This window comes from Ascaphus truei (genome assembly GCF_040206685.1).
Source record: "Ascaphus truei isolate aAscTru1 chromosome 3 unlocalized genomic scaffold, aAscTru1.hap1 SUPER_3_unloc_2, whole genome shotgun sequence".
NCBI classification, from domain to species: Eukaryota; Metazoa; Chordata; class Amphibia; order Anura; family Ascaphidae; genus Ascaphus; species Ascaphus truei.
The window spans coordinates 195343-217398 of NW_027453825.1; the positions used below are offsets into that span (position 1 = coordinate 195343).

The window sequence follows — 22056 nt, forward strand, 5'->3', positions numbered from 1 at the left end:
CCACCTGTGCTGAATCCGCGATATCCTTAAAACCTGGGTGGGGTTGGGGCTCTTAGGGACTGAGGTCGAGCCCCCCAGGGTTACAATCGCTTCTCTGAAATCCGTCTCGTGCTTTTCAAGTTGCTTGGAAACTCCACAAGTAAAGAAGCAGAGACCTAAAGCTGCCCAGTACATTTGAGCAAACAAAAGTTGTTCAGAAATAGGTCACCCAAACAGGCCTTTTGACTCCCTGCAAATATGGTTAAAGTAGAAAGGCAGACATGGTGGCATCAGAAAGTGCCAGTATTAGCACATACCCTTTACACCAGAAAACTAACGGCATCCACAGAAATGGATCCCAATTAGATATATAACTCGTACCTGGCTTGTTCTGTGTATTCCCAAAAAGACCACCACTATTATTGTTTGTGCCAAAGGCTGAAGTTCCAAAACCAGTTGCAGGAGTAGTGCCAAAGCCGGCAGCTGTTAAAATAAGGTTCAGAGCATTCACAAAGAGCATTCAAGAGAAAAAGCTTTGGGTCCATGTATTACTATCATGATATAGCGAGCAATCTTTGGCACAGCCTTACTGCGGTAAAGACAAGTTTGCTGATGATATTTAGCACTTTAGTATTTGTTCAGAAATGGACATGAACCGGGGAACCAATCCCAGAGGCTCCAGTCACACTGATGCATGTGATTAGGGAAATAAACGACAAATGGGAATATTTGAAATACTCCAAAATGTTCGCCACTTGGTTAAAATAAGGAAGACTTAAAAAAATAAAATAATTTCTAGTTCATCCAACCAGCTCCTTTCATAACAGGGAGCAAAATCGTGTTGTGTAGACACGTAAGTGCTATATTAAGATGCTGTTGGTGAATTTTATTTTTGATCTGCACACGTTCTGATTTATTGGCCACATTAGTACAGTATGAGTCCTGCGCTAAACGTTTTATACAGTCACATAGAATAGTACAAAATATTCCATGGCATAGAATTGTCACCTGTTCTGTATAACAGAGAAATAAGCAAGTGAAGCCTAGCTGAGCTGTGTGAGAAGTGCCACTGTGCTGCAGTAATGCTGCTTATTGAGCACGTGTGCACTTTGTAGATCTGCACGGGTTTAATTTACATTGGAATAAGTCAATATTTCTGCAAGAGGGTAAGAAACCACTTACTTTGTCCAAAGGTTGAAGTGGCACCAAACCCACCAGTACCTCCTCCGAAAGGGCTTCCAAATGATTTATTGAACATCTTCACAGGGTACACAAAGCTTCATAAAACTAAAGGAAACAAGTGGAAATGAAACATCACAGTCGTGTTTTTGCAGATTTCAGGTCAGAAAGCGGACATGCGATACAAAGGAAAGCATTTGGATACGTATATGGTCAGACAGTTCTGATCTTCCGGCACATTCTGTCTCGATGTATATAGAGTAGGTATATAAAACCAGTGCCCTCGCCTGCAGCAGTCAGGGAAACCTATAACCGCAGCAGCTTTGTGATGGACGCTTCTATTTTATGCAATAAATGTAAGTCTGACTAAGCATTTGACATTTCTCAATGTTACAGCGACACAATGGCCACAAGGCAGCCTGAAACATGGGGAGAAGTGTCACTTCCTTTACATACTCTCTGTATGAGGTGGCTGTGATGAACCAAGAAACCAATATGTACTAATAATTCCTGCCAGAGGGCCTTGTAATGAGAACACACACACGAGAAATTGCAGCTACCGTCTGCTTTTCTCTCTGCAAAATCGCCCCCGCTGCCTGTGCCCCCCCTAAACAATCTTGCGCCCCCCGCCCCCCAGTTTGCACACCTCTGATGTAGGGACACACAAAAAGGGAAGTAGCCAGAGGAAATTAAACCCCTCCCAAGTCTAACCTTAAAACAAAAACATTTTTTTTTTACATGTAGCAGTTAGTATAAAAAATAAAACCAGATGCAATCCCTTAACCATGTCAGGGGAATTAGTTCACTCCCTGGGAGGGATGGCAAACTATTTACAGAAACTGATACCCAAGGCTTGTTTATAGTTGGCACGCTCGCTCATGCAGCACACGGTGTGTGTAGAGGTCTGTGCTGTGAGCGACAGGTGGGCGTGGCTATGACGTCACACCCGGCTTCACACAACCACAAGCTCAACCTGCACATCAATACCAGTCCCACTCTTTACAACCTCTTCTCCCCCTTTCTCCCTCTGATTCCTACCACCCCTTCGATGCCTCCACCCCCAAGGGGTAGATGAATCAAGCTGCGTCGGCGGTTAGTGAATCCCGGCGGTAGAGACCTGCTCACTGTGCGTCTCATTCTATCAGATGTATTTTTCTTCCTTGCGTTGCCTCCTCTCACACCCCACCTGTCATGTCCGGGACTCGGGACCGACTACCACAGACCTTTACACCTCAAGATGCAGAACTTGCCCTGCTCCTCCATAGCCCGGGAACCACTCCCCCTCCCCCCACCCAGCCATACTGTGATTGGCTTGGCAGTGTCACTTGGCGCAGCAGCAGCAGCGCGAAAATTAAAATTTTCATGTGTTTGCTGTGATCTGCTGCGCCACCGCCCAGCCGCGCCCGCGCGTCTCGACTATCAACGTCAGCCTCCCACAGCCAATTGTAATTGACGCGTGCGCGCACTATATTACACGCCGAAAGCTACACTCCACATACAGAACTCCCCTTTTGGCAAGTGAGTGCTTTAACTGTTCCCAAATATTTAAGGTGGACGTTATTTCAGTCTGGTGGAGAGGTTTTCACAGCAACCCTTCTAGAGACTAAGGCTGCAGATCTGGTTTGCAGCACTGTGCTCTGCGTGCACGGCACAGGCTCGCACAAGCTCGCACAAGTGAGCTGAACTCAGAGCACCAGCCTGCTGGTCACATCACGTTACCAAGTGACAAGGATGACACATTATGACAACTGCAAGGACTCGCCCACTAGTCCAGGGATGGGCATCTCCAGTCATCAAGGGCCACCAACAGGTCAGGTTAAGGATTTCCAGGCTCCAGCACAGGTGGTTCAATCAGTGGCTCAGTCGAAGACTGCATCACCTGTGCTGAAGCCCCAGGGATATCCTGAAAACCTGACCTGTTGGGGAGTCTTGAGGGCTGGAGCTGCCCAACCCTGGACTATGTAGGAAATGAAGTTTACCTATTGGTGCAGTTGCTACAGGGGCGCTGTCAGGGATGATTAGCAAACTCTAAAAGCTACATCCCTACTGCAGCACCCCAGGTACCGCTATAAAACAATAACACTTATATTTAATAAGTGTTACCGAACATTGGTGCAGGAACCAAACGTAGAGCTAATGAAAAGGAGAAATCTCAGTGTCTCACCTGGAGAGGACCTCTGCTCTTATAGTAATGAGGGACCACTTCAATATTAGGACACTAGGTGTGAAACTTATAATAAAGTGCTCAGCAATGTAGCATAAAGTCCTTATGGACACAAGTGATTAAAGTGAACAAGCACAAAAGGAAGAAACATCAGTGAATAGTGGAAAGTGAACAAAACAGGTGGGAATATATTAATATATCCACAAGAGTGGATACTGTGAGGTGCCGGCGCTCGTGCCATACTAGTGCTGGCATTGTGCAGACCTCGGGTGGTTAATACAAGGGCATACATGGGCCTCCACACGCTGCCCCTGCTCGAGCTAGTCGCACTCCCTGCGTCCCAAACTCGTGGACGTTAGAATAACCCGACGGGCGCTTCGTCCAACCCGGACTTCTTCGGGGATGGGCGTGTGCTCCGACTGATATTGCCAGGGTAGTAGGTTTGTGTATGCTGAACTTGCCGCGCCATTTTATTGAGGCAGAGCGATTGTAATCATGAACTGGATTCATCTCTTTGCGCTACTAATGTTAAACACTTTGTTTTGGACGTTTGTTACTGCTAGGTTACATCCTAGAGTTAAAAAAAAAAGTAGGATGTAACCTAGCATTAATAAAACAACCAAAACAATAGCAACACTAGAATCAGTAATCGTTATTACCATGAAGAACATCTCTAATCAGATATCACGACAGTAATACCGCAGATATACTGTGATGGATCGTATGATATTCTGATAACAGGTCAAAACAGCTTAAGTTCTACATAGAAAACATACATACTCAGCAGAAATTAATATAGTCTCCACACTAGATTTAAACAGTTGAAATTGTTGTTTTTGTATTAATTCAGGCTCTAATGCTCCACGGCTATAATTATTAGCTACTCACATTAGGTGAAAGTACAATGTGGCGCTTAGTACGGCCAAGACACCAATCCAGGTCATGATTACAATCACCCCATTAACCTAGCTAATAAAATGGCGCTGCACAGCAGGACGCAAGTTCAGCGTACACAACCCTGCTACCGTGAGAACCGCCGGCTTCAGCCGGATCACACGCCCACCCCTGGACTGGTCACGCAGCGACAGTAATACTTTAATAAAGAGCAGGTGTTCCCGGGTTTAGTGCTGTAAAACGGAAAAACCAAGACGGATTCATGAAACTGACGCTATTCACTTTTCCACGCAGAGCATAAAACGCACTGCCGGGCAATAGTCTGCGCTCCATTATATCAAGTGTGTATATCCAAAATATGAGCATATATAAACCTGTAAAAGGAAAGAGGAATGGCTGGAGCACAGCTAGGAAAGATCGCTCCGACATGGTTCACACATTTATTTATTTTTCAATGTTTGTGTCTATGGTTGGGGTTCCTTACAATGCATCTGATCTCAGACCCGCTATTAGAGAGGGTTGGGGTTCCTTACAATGCATCTGATCTCAGACCCGCTATTAGAGAGGGTTGGGGTTCCTTACAATGCATCTGATCTCAGACGCGCTATTAGAGAGGGTTGGGGTTCCTTACAATGCATCTGATCTCAGACGCGCTATTAGAGAAGGTTGGGGTTCCTTACAATGTATCTGATCTCAGAAGCGCTATTAGAGAGGGTTGGGGTTGCTCAGAATGTCACAATATAATTATAGGTTACCTTATATAAAATTAAAAAAATAAGTTAAAAAAAAACCCTCTGCTCTGTGTAATCACACAGTGCAATGTTCACAAAGATGCTCAAAATCAAGTGCAACAATGTTAGGCCTCGGCCATGTTAAGTGCTTGCTGGCGGAAGCGTGCTGAGGCGCGCTCCCGCTCAGCACTGACTGAGCCCCTACAGCCGCAATTAGAGCGGCTTTAGTAGGGGCTCACCTGCGCTTCCGGAAGTGCAGATCGTAGGGGAATTTAAAATTCCCCCACTTGCCGGCGAGACAGGCCAAACAAAATGCAAGACTGCTATGAGGCCGCCCATAGTGCGCACAACAGATTTTTTTTTAAAAAGACAAATTCATTTGTCTTTTCAGGCGACTGTCACATGAGCGGTTCAGCCAATGAGAGCAAACCAGCCTTGTGATGTCACGGTCACGACTCCGTTACCTCGGATCACAGTGCAAGGATTTCTCAGGCGACAACGACGCCATATAGGAGATTTGCGGCCAAGGGGGAGACGCGGCGGAGGCGTGGCCATGACGTCACAGAGCTGGTTCGACTTCATTGGCGGAACCGCTCATGTGACAAAATCGAATATTTTGTCACAAAAAAAACGTCGCTCTCTATGGCCGTCCTCATTGAGGTGCGGCCTTTTGTTAGCGGCACAGTGTTGCTCTCTATGGCCGTCCTCATTGAGGTGCGGCCTTTTGTTAGCGGCACAGTGTCGCTCTCCGTGGCCGTCCTCATTGAGATGCGGCCTTTTGTTAGCGGCACAGTGTCGCTCTCCGTGGCCGTCCTCATTGAGGTGCGGAATTTTGTTAGCGGCATAGTGTTGCTCTCTATGGCCGTCCTCATTGAGGTGCGGCCTTTTGTTAGCGGCACAGTGTTGCTCTCTATGGCCGTCCTCATTGAGGTGCGGCCTTTTGTTAGCGGCACAGTGTCGCTCTCCATGCCATCCTCATTGAGGTGCGGCCTTTTGTTAGCAGCACAGTGTCGCTCTCAGCATTGCCGCGGCCTAAGGGCGAGTTAACTGCTCACAGCAACGCTACTTTCAGTACTTCCTGGGCTACTACAAGACTACAAAATACTGCAAACCATCCAGCATTAAACATTTTTTATAAGTATTAAACCCAGAAATGTTGAACAGGATCTCAGTGAGCAGAGACACTGCCCCTGCAACCTGGGGTACACAAACTATTCGTGCTGCACCCACACCTACTCCCCACGGTGCTCGCGTCCAACACCTCCCCCCCCCCCCGACCTTCCTTTCCAGCGTGCGGGGGTCATGACGTCACACCATGACCCCGCTGTGTCATTTGACGCCGCGTTGCCATGGCGACGCGTCACACAGAAAAATCTCCCGCCCTCCAGTTTGCGCACCGCTGATGTAAACAATGAGAGTTTGGATCAGGGGAACCTGGATCAAGTGCTGATGTCGGATCCTTGTGGCCTTAGGCAAGTCACTTTCTCACCCTGTGCCTCAGGCACCAAAACACACAGATTGGGAGATTATCTGGGCAGGGACTGTCTAACATCCTACGTGCTGCGTAACGCGCTGTACTGTAACTGACGCGCTTCCAGTCCCATTGGGAGATAAGCGCTATATGAAATAAAGTTATTACCCTTAGGTCACATGTATAAGAGACGCCGTATAGAGCAGCACTAAGAACTCTTGCAAGCATCCGGCTTGTTGGCGGATAGGGTGAAGTGGGCAAAGACTGAGCCAAATATTCCCACTAGTTATTTTACTGTTAAAATGCAATATTTAACTAAAATCAAGGTCTTCAACATTCCTATAGGAAGAAGTCAAAGTCCCACTATTACCGTACAATAGTACCTCACATCACAACGTTCCTATAGGAAGAGGTCAAAGTCCCACTATTACCGTACAATAGTACCTCGCGTCACACAACGTTCCTATAGGAAGAGGTCAAAGTCCCACTATTACCGTACAATAGTACCTCGCATCACACAACGTTCCTATAGGAAGAAGTCAAAGTCCCACTATTACCGTACAATAGTACCTCGCGTCACACAACATTCCTATAGGAAGAGGTCAAAGTCCCACTATTACCGTACAATAGTACCTCGCGTCACACAACGTTCCTATACACTGGCGACACACTTTATCGCAGTGCGGCCAGATCCGCAAGCCGGGAGATTTCCCGGCTTGCTAGTGGCCGCCCCTCGGCGTGCCGCGCGTCATAGACGCGCGGTCACGCGTCTTCAGGAGCCTGCGCCCCCTGCACGCGCGTCCAGGGCTCCCCGAGGGAGCCCTGGTGTCCCGCGATCGCGGGACAGCGGCAGGGGGTTCCGGGGGACCCGGCGGACCCGGCAGCGGTAGGGAGAGCGCCCCGATCGGAGGGCGCTCTTCCGCTGCTTCGGCGCGCGCCCGTCACACTCGGGCGCGCGCCAGGCTACTGCTGCGGCACAGAACGGGCAAATGCTCGAATAAACTGTGCCGCAGCAGTAGGAAGAAGTCAAAGTCCCACTATTACCGTACAATAGTACCTCACATCACAACGTTCCTATAGGAAGAGGTCAAAGTCCCACTATTACCGTACAATAGTACCTCGCGTCACACAACGTTCCTATAGGAAGAGGTCAAAGTCCCACTATTACCGTACAATAGTACCTCACATCACAACGTTCCTATAGGAAGAAGTCAAAGCCGCACTATTACCGTACAATAGTACCTCGCATCACACAACGTTCCTATAGGAAGAGGTCAAAGTCCCACTATTACCGTACAATAGTACCTCGCGTCACACAACGTTCCTATAGGAAGAGGTCAAAGTCCCACTATTACCGTACAATAGTACCTCGCATCACACAACGTTCCTATAGGAAGAGGTCAAAGTCCCACTATTACCGTACAATAGTACCTCGCATCACACAACGTTCCTATAGGAAGAGGTCAAAGTCCCACTATTACCGTACAATAGTACCTCGCGTCACACAACGTTCCTATAGGAAGAGGTCAAAGTCCCACTATTACCGTACAATAGTACCTCGCATCACACAACGTTCCTATAGGAAGAAGTCAAAGTCCCACTATTACCGTACAATAGTACCTCGCATCACACAACGTTCCTATAGGAAGAAGTCAAAGTCCCACTATTACCGTACAATAGTACCTCGCGTCACACAACATTCCTATAGGAAGAGGTCAAAGTCCCACTATTACCGTACAATAGTACCTCGCGTCACACAACGTTCCTATAGGAAGAAGTCAAAGCCGCACTATTACCGTACAATAGTACCTCACGTCACACAACGTTCCAATAGGAAGAGGTCAAAGTCCCACTATTACCGTACAATAGTACCTCGCGTCACACAACGTTCCTATAGGAAGAGGTCAAAGTCTCACTATTACCATACAATAGTACCTCGCGTCACACAACGTTCCTATAGGAAGAGGTCAAAGTCCCACTATTACCGTACAATAGTACCTCGCATCACAACGTTCCTATAAGAAGAAGTCAAAGCCGCACTATTACCGTACAATAGTACCTCGCATCACACAACGTTCCTATAGGAAGAGGTCAAAGCCGCACTATTACCGTACAATAGTACCTCGCGTCACACAACGTTCCTCTAGGAAGAGGTCAAAGTCCCACTATTACCGTACAATAGTACCTCGCATCACACAACGTTCCTATAGGAAGAGGTCAAAGCCGCACTATTACCGTACAATAGTACCTCGCGTCACACAACGTTCCTATAGGAAGAGGTCAAAGTCCCACTATTACCGTACAATAGTACCTCGCATCACACAACGTTCCTATAGGAAGAGGTCAAAGCCGCACTATTACCGTACAATAGTACCTCGCATCACACAACGTTCCTCTAGGAAGAGGTCAAAGCCGTAGTACCTCGCGTCACACAATGTTCCTATAGGAAGAGGTCAAAGTCCCACTATTACCGTACAATAGTACCTCGCATCACACAACGTTCCTATAGGAAGAAGTCAAAGTCCCACTATTACAGTACATCCATCTGAAATCCTAAGCTACCACGTAACTGTAAAACAGAACCCATCTTAAAGGGCCACAAAGTGCTCGAACAAATACCATACAAACCTTATAAAGAACTGGTCACACCATTAATTTGTCATCATAACTCTGTGCCCAGGACATATACGTGAAAACGAGCGGTAACTCAATGTACTGCTTCCTGGTAACACATTGTATAAATAATTAGCACGAAAAAGCTTGAAGGAGTCCTGCCATGGCACAGTGAATCAGAACAAGATATTGATCATCTCTGGTGGACAAGCAGCAATAGATAGAAGTATTAGGCCGCGCTTACAGTGCCTCGCGACGACGACGCCCCGGAAAAAAAATACATTGACTCCGTTGCACGAGCTTATAGTAAGCGCGACTGCGACCAAAAATGTTGAAGCCTGGGTCTATTTGATTTTTTAGAGACAGTCGCCACATGGGACTGTCTCTAAACCAGAGACGGCGGCCCGCCCCCTTTCACGACTTCTCCGTTGTGCTGCGATGGGCCTGGGGAGCGCCCCATTCCTCTCTCCCAGAGATTTATTTACGCTTGCGTTAAAGATCCCTAAACGCCTGCTGTGTGTTTGCTGGTAAAACATCTTACGGAAATCGTGGCATTACAGAAGCCCTAACCCAAGTTACCAAGGGTTCGGCTTTTCATTCGGAGATAAATATTACATGTTTAGTGTCTTGCTTCCCTGTTAGAGAGAGACCCCTGTCACTTCACAGCGCTATATCTCCAGAGCATATTATTATTATTATTTTGCAGCCACTGGATTCAGGTATGTGACAAAAGCATGACATACATGAACGTGGATTTAAGTTTAGATTGAAAACGGTTCCCTGTTGTAGAAAGAACATTACGGCGATCTCTTACTATTACACGGAGTCTCCCATGCATACCTATACCACATGTACCGGTAGTCCTCGTTTTACGACGTTTCGCTTTCCGTCGGATGCGTTTTCTGACATTGCATATTGCAGTATTAAAACTCATTATTCGCTGCGGGTTTCGCTTATCTGATGGAAAACGCCGCCGGTTAAGGCTGCGTCCCCACTAGCGCTGAGCGGGCGATGCGACTTGCATACATACACATACATGCAAATCCCTGCTCACGCGATGCACGCGCACACACGCTCAAATAAACAAATTATTTAAGCTTTCCAGCGCGCTCGGCTTCCACTGCTCTTCAAGCATGAGCGCGCTCAGCGCCAGCGGGGACAAAGCCTAACATGGGTCCCCGCTTTCCGACTGTCCTGCATCCGACGCATTGTGTCGGAAAAGCGAGGACTACCTGTATAGGTTTGTCCAACATACATACAAGCATATAAGTACATAGACATGGTTGTAGATATAGAAATCTCTATATAGACACAAAGTAAACATCTATACATTTTATGTAAAATTACATAAGAATGGGAGTAAACACGAAGAATTGTTACACAACAAACAAAAATAGATAGATATCATTTCCCAGAATCCCTTGCTGCAGTGGGAGCACTGTATGCTAGGTGATAATGGTGAAAGTCAGGGTTGCAGACCTGTCTAAGAATGTGCTCACAAGTGATATTCTTTATTGGCTATATGCCGAGAGGGTGGATCGAGAGGGTGGATCGAGAGGGTGGATCGAGAGGGTGGATCGAGAGGGTGGATAGAGAGGGTGGATAGAGAGGGTGGATAGAGAGGGTGGATAGAGAGGGTGGATAGAGAGGGTGGATAGAGAGGGTGGATAGAGAGGGTGGATAGAGAGGGTGGATAGAGAGGGTGGATAGAGAGACTGCTAGTCGGATATTAAGGGGAAGGTCTTTCCAGAGGTGCGGGGCAGTCAGTAAGAAAGGTTTAAGGCAGGAGAGGGCTTAAGATACAAAGGGGGTAGAGAGGAGACATCCTGGAGCAGAACGCAAGAGTCGGGATGGTGCATAACGAGAAATTAGGGCCGAGATGGGCGAGATGGGCGGGAGGGGCAGGGGAGTGTAAAGCTTTAAAAGTGTGGCGGAGAATTGAGTGCAAGATGCGGAATTTGATAGGAAGCCAGGAGAGGGATTTCAGCAGGGGAGACACAGACAGATATAGGAAGAGTGTAGAGTGATTCTGACAGCAGCATTTAGAATAGACTGTAGGGGAGACAGGTGAGAGGCAGAAAGGCCGGGCAGCAGGACGTTGCAGTAATCGGGAAGGGAGAGCATGAGGGCCTGACTCAGAGTTTTAGTAGTTGAGCAACAGAAGAACGGGCGTATCTGTAATATTGCGGAGGGAAAAAAAACAGGTTTTAGCTACGTTTTGAATGTGAAAGAAGAATGTGAGAGAGGAGTCGAGTGTGACCCCTAGGCAGCGTGCTTTGGGCTACTGGGTGAATGATAGTACTTCCAATAGTAATGTGGAAGGTGGTAGTAAGGCCAGGTTTGGGAGGAAGTATGATGAACTCTGTTTTTGCCATGTTTTAGTTTAAGTCGGCGGAGGGCCATCCAGGATGATATAGCAGAGAGACATTCTGAGACTTTGGTCTGTACAGGTAAGGTCAGGGGTTGAAAAGTAAATTTGCGTGTCGTCAGCGTAGAGGTGATATTTGAACCCCAGAGATGTGATTAGGTCACCTAGAGAGAGTGTGTAAAGAGAAAAGGTCCCAGGACAGAGCCCTGGGGTATCCCTTCCCCAGAGAGATCGATAGAGGAGGTGGAGGTGTTAGCAAAAGACACTGAAAGTACGATGGGAGAGGTAGGAGGAGATCCAGGATAGAGCTTTGTTACGGATACCAAGAGTATGGAGAATGTGAAGGAGAAGAGGGTGGTCCACAGTATCAAATGTTGCAGAGAGGTTGAGTAACATGAGCAGAGTGTAATGACCTCTGTCTTTGGCAGCATGGAGGTCATTAGTTATTTTAGTGAGGGCTGTTTCAGTGGAGTGAGCAGTGCGGAAGCCAGATTCTAGAGGGTCTAGGAAAGAATAGGGGTTGGGAAAATGGAGCAAGCGAGAGAATTCAAGACGTTCAAGGAGTTTAGAGGCAAAAGGCAGGAGGGAGACAGGTCGATAGTTAGAAAGACAGGTAGGGTCAAGCTTGCTGTTTTTGAGTAATGGTAGAACTGTTGCATGTTTGAAGGAGGATGGAAAGGTTCCAGAGCAGAGGGAGGAGTTAAAAATGTGTGAGAGCGTAGGGGTTATAGTAGGAGCAAGAGATTTTAGAAGATGGGAGAGAATAGGGTTTTGAGCAGGGGAGCGCAAACTTTTGGAGCTACACCCCACAGCCTGCTCCCCCTCACCTGGTTTGGCGCCGTCTAATGACGCCGCACCATGGAGATGGATGTGTAAAGTCCCTCCGCAGCGTATTTTGATGTTGCGTTGCCATGGTGACACGTCACAGCAACAGGTCTGAACCCCGCTAAGACCGCGCTTATAGTGCAGGCAACGGCGACGCGACCGATGACGCCACCGTCGCCATTAGCAAAAGTTGTAATTTGGTTTTCAGCGACAAGGCCAGTAACGTCACGAAGGGGGCGGCCAGCGCTCTTTGATTGGTTTGGAGACAGTCACATGTGGCGACTGTCTCTAAAAAAAAAAAATAATAAAATTAAAAAAATCAAATTTACCCGGCTTCAACATTTTTGGTCGCCCCGTCGCTCTTAGGCTTTGCCTATAGTGCCGCCACTGGCGAAAGTTGTGTTTCGCAACTCGGCGGCATCGCGGGATTCCCACAATTTGATTTGTTCAAGGGCCGTCACGTGACACGACGGCCCTTGAAAAATCAAATTCTATCGGCGTCAAGTTTTCGCGAGGGCGCTCCGTCGCTTGTGCGGCGGCGGCAATGCTTTTGGGCGACATCGCGTCGCCGGCACTATAAGCACGGCCTTACTATAAGCGCTTGCGACGGAGCCAATTGATTTGTTTTGGAGCGACGTCGCGGTCGCCAGCCACTATAAGCGCAGCCTAAGTGAGTTGCAGAGGCCTCACGCAATCCCCATGCATTTAAATGCCACGGGGAAGAGAGCGGCCTCTGCAACCGCCCGCCCCAAAAACATCCCACCACCCCCACAGGTCTAGAGGAGAGAAGAGGAGATCAACAAAGACATCCTCCTCTGTGACAGCAGAAAAGAGTCAAGGAATGCAGGAGAGTAAGGCCGCGCTTAAAGTGCCGGCGACGACAGGCCGCGCTTATAGTGCCGGCAGGCCGCGCGTATAGTGCCGGCGACGGCAGGCCGCAGTCGCTGGAAAAATCAAATTGAGATGACTTCCAGCGATTGCGACCAAGCCGTCGTGTCTACTATAAGCGCAAGCGACGGCAGCAATGCATTTGTTTTGACACAGTATCATGTCGCCGTCACTATAAGCGCAGCCTTAAGAACACACCTATACAGGCATGGGAGTAGGAATGCAAAAATGTCACACATACAAACATACACACCTATATACGCATGGGAGCAGGTATGTGCGGAATATACACACACACACACACACACACACACACACACACACACACACACACACAGTGTATAGAGACTCTCACACAGAGCCCCTCGCAGGCCGGGCCCGGGCACAGCGCGCTCACAGCCGGGGAAGGAAGCGCTTCGTGCTGCCCGGACCTGCGGCGGGACAGGCGCACACACGTCAGGACTGGTCCACACACACACTACGGGTCAGGCGGCAGGACTGGTGCACACACACACTACGGGTCAGGCGGCGGGACTGGTGCACACACACACTACGGGTCAGGCGGCAGGACTGGTGCACACACACACATTGCGGGACAGGCGGCAGGACTGGTGCACACACACATTGCGGGACAGGCGGCGGGACTGGTGCACACACACACACACACACACACACACACACACTACGGGACAGGCGGCGGGACTGGTACACACACACACACTGCGGGACAGGCGGCGGGACTGGTGCACACACTACGGGACAGGCGGCGGGACTGGTGCACACACGCACACTACGGGACAGGCGGCGGGACTGGTGCACACACACTACGGGACAGGCGGCGGGACTGGTGCACACACACACACTACGGGACAGGCGGCGGGACTGGTGCACACACACACTACGGGACAGGCGGAGGGACTGGTGCACACACACACACTACGGAACAGGCGGCGGGACTGGTGCCCACACACACTACGGGACAGGCGGCGGGACTGGTGCACACACACACTACGGGACAGGCGGCGGGACTGGTGCACACACACACACTACGGGACAGGCGGCGGGACTGGTGCACACACACGCTACGGGACAGGCGGCAGGACTGGTGCACACACACACTACGGGACAGGCGGCAGGACTGGTGCACACACACACTACGGGACAGGCGGCGGGACTGGTGCACACACACACACACTACGGGACAGGTGCACACACACACACACACACACACACACACACACACTAAGGGACAGGCGGCGGAACTGGTGCACACACACACTACGGGACAGGCGGGACTGGTACATATACACACACACACACACTACGGGACAGGCGGCGGGACTGGTGCACACACACACACTGCGGGACAGGCGGCAGGACTGGTGCACACACACACTACAGGTCAGGCGGCAGGACTGGTGCACACACACACTGCGGGACAGGCGGCAGGACTGGTGCACACACACACTACGGGACAGGCGGCGGGACAGGTGCACACACACACACTGCGGGACAGGCGGCAGGACTGGTGCGCACACACTACGGGACAGGCGGCGGGAGTGGTGCACACACACACTACGGGTCAGGCGGCGGGACTGTTGCACACACACACTAAGGGACAGGCGGCGGGACTGGTGCACACACACACACACACTAAGGGACAGGCGGCGGGACTGGTGCACACACACACTACGGGACAGGCGGCGGGACTGGTGCACACACACACACACACTACGGGACAGGCGGCGGGACTGGTGCACACACACACTAAGGGACAGGCGGCGGGACTGGTGCACACACACACTAAGGGACAGGCGGCGGGACTGGTGCACACACACACACACACACACACTAAGGGACAAGCGGCGGGGGTGGTGCACACACACTAAGGGACAGGCGGCGGGACTGGTGCACACACACTAAGGGACAGGCGGCGGGACTGGTGCACACACACTAAGGGACAGGCGGCGGGACTGGTGCACACACACTAAGGGACAGGCGGCGGGACTGGTGCACACACACACACACACTAAGGGACAGGCGGCGGGACTGGTGCACACACACACTAAGGGACAGGCGGCGGGACTGGTGCACACACACACTAAGGGACAGGCGGCGGGACTGGTGCACACACACACACACACACACACTAAGGGACAGGAGGTGGGACTGGTGCACACACACACACTAAGGGACAGGCGGCGGGACTGGTGCACACACACACACACACACACACACACACACACACTAAGGGACAGGCGGCGGGACTGGTGCACACACACACCAAGGGATAGGCGGCGGGACTGGTGCACACACACACACACACACACACACACACACACTAAGGGACAGGCGGCGGGACTGGTGCGCACACACACACTAAGGGACAGGCGGCAGGACTGGTGCGCACACACACACTAAGGGACAGGCGGCAGGACTGGTGCACACACACACACACACACACACACTAAGGGACAGGCGGCGGGACTGGTGCACACACACACACACTAAGGGACAGGCGGCGGGACTGGTGCACACACACACACACACACACACACACACACTAAGGGACTGGAGGTGGGACTGGTGCACACACACACTAAGGGACAGGCGGCGGGACTGGTGCACACACACACACACACACACACTAAGGGACAGGCGGCGGGACTGGTGCACACACACACTAAGGGACAGGCGGCGGGACTGGTACACACACACTACGGGACAGGCGGCGGGACTGGTGCACACACACACTACGGGACAGGCGGCGGGACTGGTGCACACACACACACACACTAAGGGACAGGCGGCGGGACTAGTGCACACACACACACTAAGGGACAGGCGGCGGGACTGGTGCACACACACACACACACACACACACACACACACACACACACTAAGAGACAGGCGGCGGGACTGGTGCACACACACACTAAGGGACAGGCGGCGGGACTGGTGCACACACACACTAAGGGACAGGCGGCGGGACTGGTGCACACACACACTAAGGGACAGGCGGCGGGACTGGTGCCCACACACACACTACGGGACAGGCGGCGGGACTGGTGCACACACACACACTACGGGACAGGCGGCGGGACTGGTGCACACACACACACTACGGGACAGGCGGCGGGACTGGTGCACACACACGCTACGGGACAGGCGGCAGGACTGGTGCACACACACACTACGGGACAGGCGGCAGGACTGGTGCACACACACACTACGGGACAGGCGGCGGGACTGGTGCACACACACACACACACTACGGGACAGGTGCACACACACACACACACACACACACACACACACTAAGGGACAGGCGGCAGAACTGGTGCACACACACACGACGGGACAGGCGGGACTGGTACATATACACACACACACACACACACACACACACACACTACGGGACAGGCGGCGGGACTGGTGCACACACACACACTGCGGGACAGGCGGCAGGACTGGTGCACACACACACTACAGGTCAGGCGGCAGGACTGGTGCACACACACACACTACGGGACAGGCGGCGGAGTGGTGCACACACACACTACGGGTCAGGCGGCGGGACTGTTGCACACACACACTATGGGACAGGCGGCGGGACTGGTGCACACACACACTACGGGACAGGCGGCGGGACTGGTGCACACACACACACACACACTACGGGACAGGCGGCGGGACTGGTGCACACACACACACTAAGGGACAGGCGGCGGGACTGGTGCACACACACACACTAAGGGACAGGCGGCGGGACTGGTGCACACACACACTAAGGGACAGGCGGCGGGACTGGTGCACACACACACACTAAGGGACAAGCGGCGGGGGTGGTGCACACACACACACTACGGGACAGGCGGCGGGAGTGGTGCACACACACACTACGGGTCAGGCGGCGGGACTGTTGCACACACACACTATGGGACAGGCGGCGGGACTGGTGCACACACACACACACACACACACACACTAAGGGACAGGCGGCGGGACTGGTGCACACACACACTACGGGACAGGCGGCGGGACTGGTGCACACACACACACACACACACACTACGGGACAGGCGGCGGGACTGGTGCACACACACACACACACACTACGGGACAGGCGGCGGGACTGGTGCACACACACACACTAAGGGACAGGCGGCGGGACTGGTGCACACACACACACTAAGGGACAGGCGGCGGGACTGGTGCACACACACACTAAGGGACAGGCGGCGGGACTGGTGCACACACACACTAAGGGACAGGCGGCGGGACTGGTGCACACACACACACTAAGGGACAAGCGGCGGGGGTGGTGCACACACACACACACACACACTAAGGGACAGGCGGCGGGACTGGTGCACACACACACTAAGGGACAGGCGGCGGGACTGGTGCACACACACACTAAGGGACAGGCGGCGGGACTGGTGCACACACACACACACACACACTAAGGGACAGGAGGTGGGACTGGTGCACACACACACACACACACACTAAGGGACAGGCGGCGGGACTGGTGCACACACACACACACACACACACACACACACACACACACACACACACACACTAAGGGACAGGCGGCGGGACTGGTGCACACACACACCAAGGGATAGGCGGCGGGACTGGTGCACACACACACACACACACACTAAGGGACAGGGGGCGGGACTGGTGCACACACACACACACACACACTAAGGGACAGGCGGCGGGACTGGTGCGCACACACACACTAAGGGACAGGCGGCGGGACTGGTGCGCACACACACACTAAGGGACAGGCGGCAGGACTGGTGCGCACACACACACTAAGGGACAGGCGGCGGGACTGGTGCACACACACACACACACACACTAAGGGACAGGCGGCGGGACTGGTGCACACGTGCACGCACACACACACACACACACACACACACACACACTAAGGGACAGGAGGTGGGACTGGTGCACACACACACTAAGGGACAGGCGGCGGGACTGGTGCACACACACACACACACACTAAGGGACAGGCGGCGGGACTGGTGCACACACACACACACTAAGGGACAGGCGGCGGGACTGGTACACACACACTACGGGACAGGCGGCGGGACTGGTACACACACACTACGGGACAGGCGGCGGGACTGGTGCACACACACACTACGGGACAGGCGGCGGGACTGGTGCACACACACACTACGGGACAGGCGGCGGGACTGGTGCACACACACACTACGGGACAGGCGGCGGGACTGGTGCACACACACACACACACACTAAGGGACAGGCGGCGGGACTGGTGCACACACACACTAAGGGACAGGCGGCGGGACTGGTGCACACACACACACACACACACACACACACACACACACACTAAGAGACAGGCGGCGGGACTGGTGCACACACACACTAAGGGACAGGCGGCGGGACTGGTGCACACACACACTAAGGGACAGGCGGCGGGACTGGTGCACACACACACTAAGGGACAGGCGGCGGGACTGGTGCACACACACACTAAGGGACAGGCGGCGGGACTGGTGCACACACACACACACACACACACTAAGGGACAGGTGGCGGGACTGGTGCACACACACACACACTAAGGGACAGGCGGCGGGACTGGTGCACACACACACTACGGGACAGGCGGCGGGACTGGTGCACACACACACTACGGGACAGGCGGCGGGACTGGTGCACACACACACACTACGGGACAGGCGGCGGGACTGGTGCACACACACACACTACGGGACAGGCGGCGGGACTGGTGCACACACACACACACTACGGGACAGGCGGCGGGACTGGTGCACACACACACACACACTACGGGACAGGCGGCGGGACTGGTACACACACACACACTACGGGACAGGCGGCGGGACTGGTGCACACACACACACACACTAAGGGACAGGCGGCGGGACTGGTGCACACACACACTACGGGACAGGCGGCGGGACTGGTGCACACACACACACACACACTAAGGGACAGGCGGCGGGGGTGGTGCACACACACACACACTAAGGGACAGGCGGCGGGACTGGTGCACACACACTAAGGGACAGGCGGCGGGACTGGTGCACACACACTAAGGGACAGGCGACGGGACTGGTGCACACACACACACACACACACACACACACACACTAAGGGACAGGCGGCGGGACTGGTGCACACACACACACACACACACACACACACACTAAGGGACAGGCGGCGGGACTGGTGCACACACACACTAAGGGACAGGCGGCGGGACTGGTGCACACACACACTAAGGGACAGGCGGCGGGACTGGTGCACACACACACTAAGGGACAGGCGGCGGGACTGGTGCACACACACACACACACACACACACACACTAAGGGACAGGCGGCGGGACTGGTGCACACACACACACACACACACACACACACACACACACACACACACACACACACACACACACACACACACACACTAAGGGACAGGCGGCGGGACTGGTGCACACACACACACTAAGGGACAGGCGGCGGGACTGGTGCACACACACACACACTAAGGGACAGGGGGCGGGACTGGTGCGCACACACACACACTAAGGGACAGGGGGCGGGACTGGTGCGCACACACACACTAAGGGACAGGCGCGCACACACACTAAGGGACAGGCGGCAGGACTGGTGCACACACACACACACACTAAGGGACAGGCGGCGGGACTGGTGCACACACACACACACTAAGGGACAGGAGGTGGGACTGGTGCACACACACACACACACTAAGGGACAGGGGGCGGGACTGGTGCACACACACACTACGGGACAGGCGAGAGAGAGACACACACACAGTACGGGACAGGCGAGAGAGACACACACACACACACACACACTAAGGGGCAGGCGGCGGGACTGGTGCACACACACACACACTAAGGGACAGGCGGCGGGACTGGTGCACACACACACACACACACTAAGGGACAGGCGGCGGGACTGGTGCACACACACACACACACACACTAAGGGACAGGCGGCGGGACTGGTGCACACACACACACACACACACACACACTAAGGGACAGGCGGCGCGCGCGCGTGCGCACACACACACACACACACACACACACACACACTACGGGGCCTCTCCGTACCCGCCCCCGTGCCGCTTACCGGACACTCCGCTCCCCCACCCCTCTTGCCGCTTACCGGACACTCCGCTCCCCCACCCCTCTTGCCGCTTACCGGTAACGTCGCTTCCTCGCAGACCAGCCAACTGCGTCATCGATCAATATGGCGCTGACGTCAAGGACAGCACGCACAGGAGACGTGCGTCCACTCCCCGCCCCTCCACGCAACGGCGCGAAGCTATTTGCCTTCCTGGCTGTCAATCACTGTATTTAAAATTGCGCAGTTTTTTTTCTTCTCCAGTAGGCGGGACCAAGGCGCTCCCGCCTCTCCCATTGGTTCCCGCCACGCAACTTGGCTTCTCATTGGTGACGTGAGAGCTGTCAATCACCTTTTCTCTTAGTAACGGGGTGCTTAGCAACCGCAGCCAGGCCAGTGTTGTGAGTCAGTCCCACTAAGGCCGGAAGGCCACTCCAGTGTTGTGAGTCAGTCCCACTAAGGCCGGAAGGCCACTTAATTGGGGTTAAACTAAGCCATTCACACCTGCAATAATAGGGCGGGATGAATGTGAGGTGCAGAGCAGGATGGTGGGTGCTGGGGGGAGCTCCGCTACGTGTGCGCCCCGTCTCACTATAGTAGGTTGACCATATATTCCCAGGGAAAAACCGGGCCAACTGTTGCGCATGCGCAAAAGGCCTGCGCCAGCCTTGCCTATGCCAGCAGCCCGCACCGATCGCGCGTGCGCAAACGGGCCGCACCGATCACGTGTGCGCAAACGGGCCGCACCGATCACGTGTGCGCAAACGGGCCGCACCGATCACGTGTGCGCAAACGGGCCGCACCGATCGCGTATACGCAAACGGGCCCGCGCCGATCGGGTATACACAAAAGGGCCCGCGCCAGCAGCGCGTACACATTTATAAAGTGTGCCAAGAATGAGGCTAGTGAGTGTAGGCAAATTATACTCCCACTCCATCCCTGACACCAGAACAGAGACATATATTTTAGCACACATAAAACAGTACATTTTATTAAAGAGTTATACAGTTAGGTCCGGAAATAATTGGACACTGATACAAGTTTTGTTATTTCGGCTGTGTACCAAAATAAATTCAAGTTACAGTTACATAATGAATATGGGCTTAAAGTTCAGTCTATCAGCTTTAATTTGAGGGTATTCACATCCAAATTGGAGGAAGGGTTTAGGAATTACATCTCTTTAATATGTAGCCCCCTCTTTTTCAAGGGACCAAAAGTAATTGGACAATTGACTCAAAAGCTCTTTCATGGACAGGTGTGGGCTATTCCTTTCATCATCAATTAAGCAGGTAAAAGGTCTGGAGTTGATTCCAGGTGTGGCATTCACATTTTCAAGCTGTTGCTGTGAACCCACAACATGCGGTCAAAGCTGCTCTCAATGCAAGTGAAACAGGGCATCCTTAGGCTGCAAAAAAAAAGAAAATCCATCAGAGAGATAGCAGGAACATTAGGAGCGGCCAAATCCACAGTTTGGGACATTCTGAGAAAAAAAGAATGCACTGGTGAGCTCTGCAACACAAAAAGGCCTGGACGTCCATGGAAGACAACAGTGGTGGATGATCGTAGGATCCTTTCCATGGTAAAGAAAAACCCCTTCACAATATCCAGCCAAGTGAAGAACACTCTCCAGGAGTTAGGCACATAATTATCCAAGTCTACCATAAAGAGAAGACTTCACGAGAGCAAATACAGAGGGTTCACCACAAGGTGCAAACCATTCATAAGCCTCAAGAATAGAAAGGCCAGATTAGATTTTGCCAAACAAT

At 52.6% G+C, this 22056-nt stretch overlaps 1 protein-coding gene across 7 annotated transcripts in view; it reads right to left on the reverse strand.

Moving 5' to 3' along the window:
* Positions 1-20509, reverse strand: part of NUP98 (nucleoporin 98 and 96 precursor) — a 114159-nt gene extending 93650 nt beyond the window's left edge. For 4 of the 7 annotated variants that reach the window (XM_075580566.1, XM_075580565.1, XM_075580564.1 and 1 more), the window contains exons 1-3: positions 20369-20509; positions 1162-1266; positions 361-462 (exon numbers count right to left, since the gene is read on the reverse strand). In XM_075580566.1, the coding sequence (XP_075436681.1) occupies positions 361-462; positions 1162-1237 (178 nt within the window). In that variant the 5' untranslated portion in view covers positions 1238-1266; positions 20369-20509. Of the gene's footprint in view, positions 1-360; positions 463-1161; positions 1267-20296; positions 20317-20368 lie in introns of those variants that run through there. The other 3 variants (XM_075580563.1, XM_075580567.1, XM_075580568.1) reach the window with 3 other exon arrangements.
* Positions 20510-22056: the final 1547 nt, after the last annotated feature.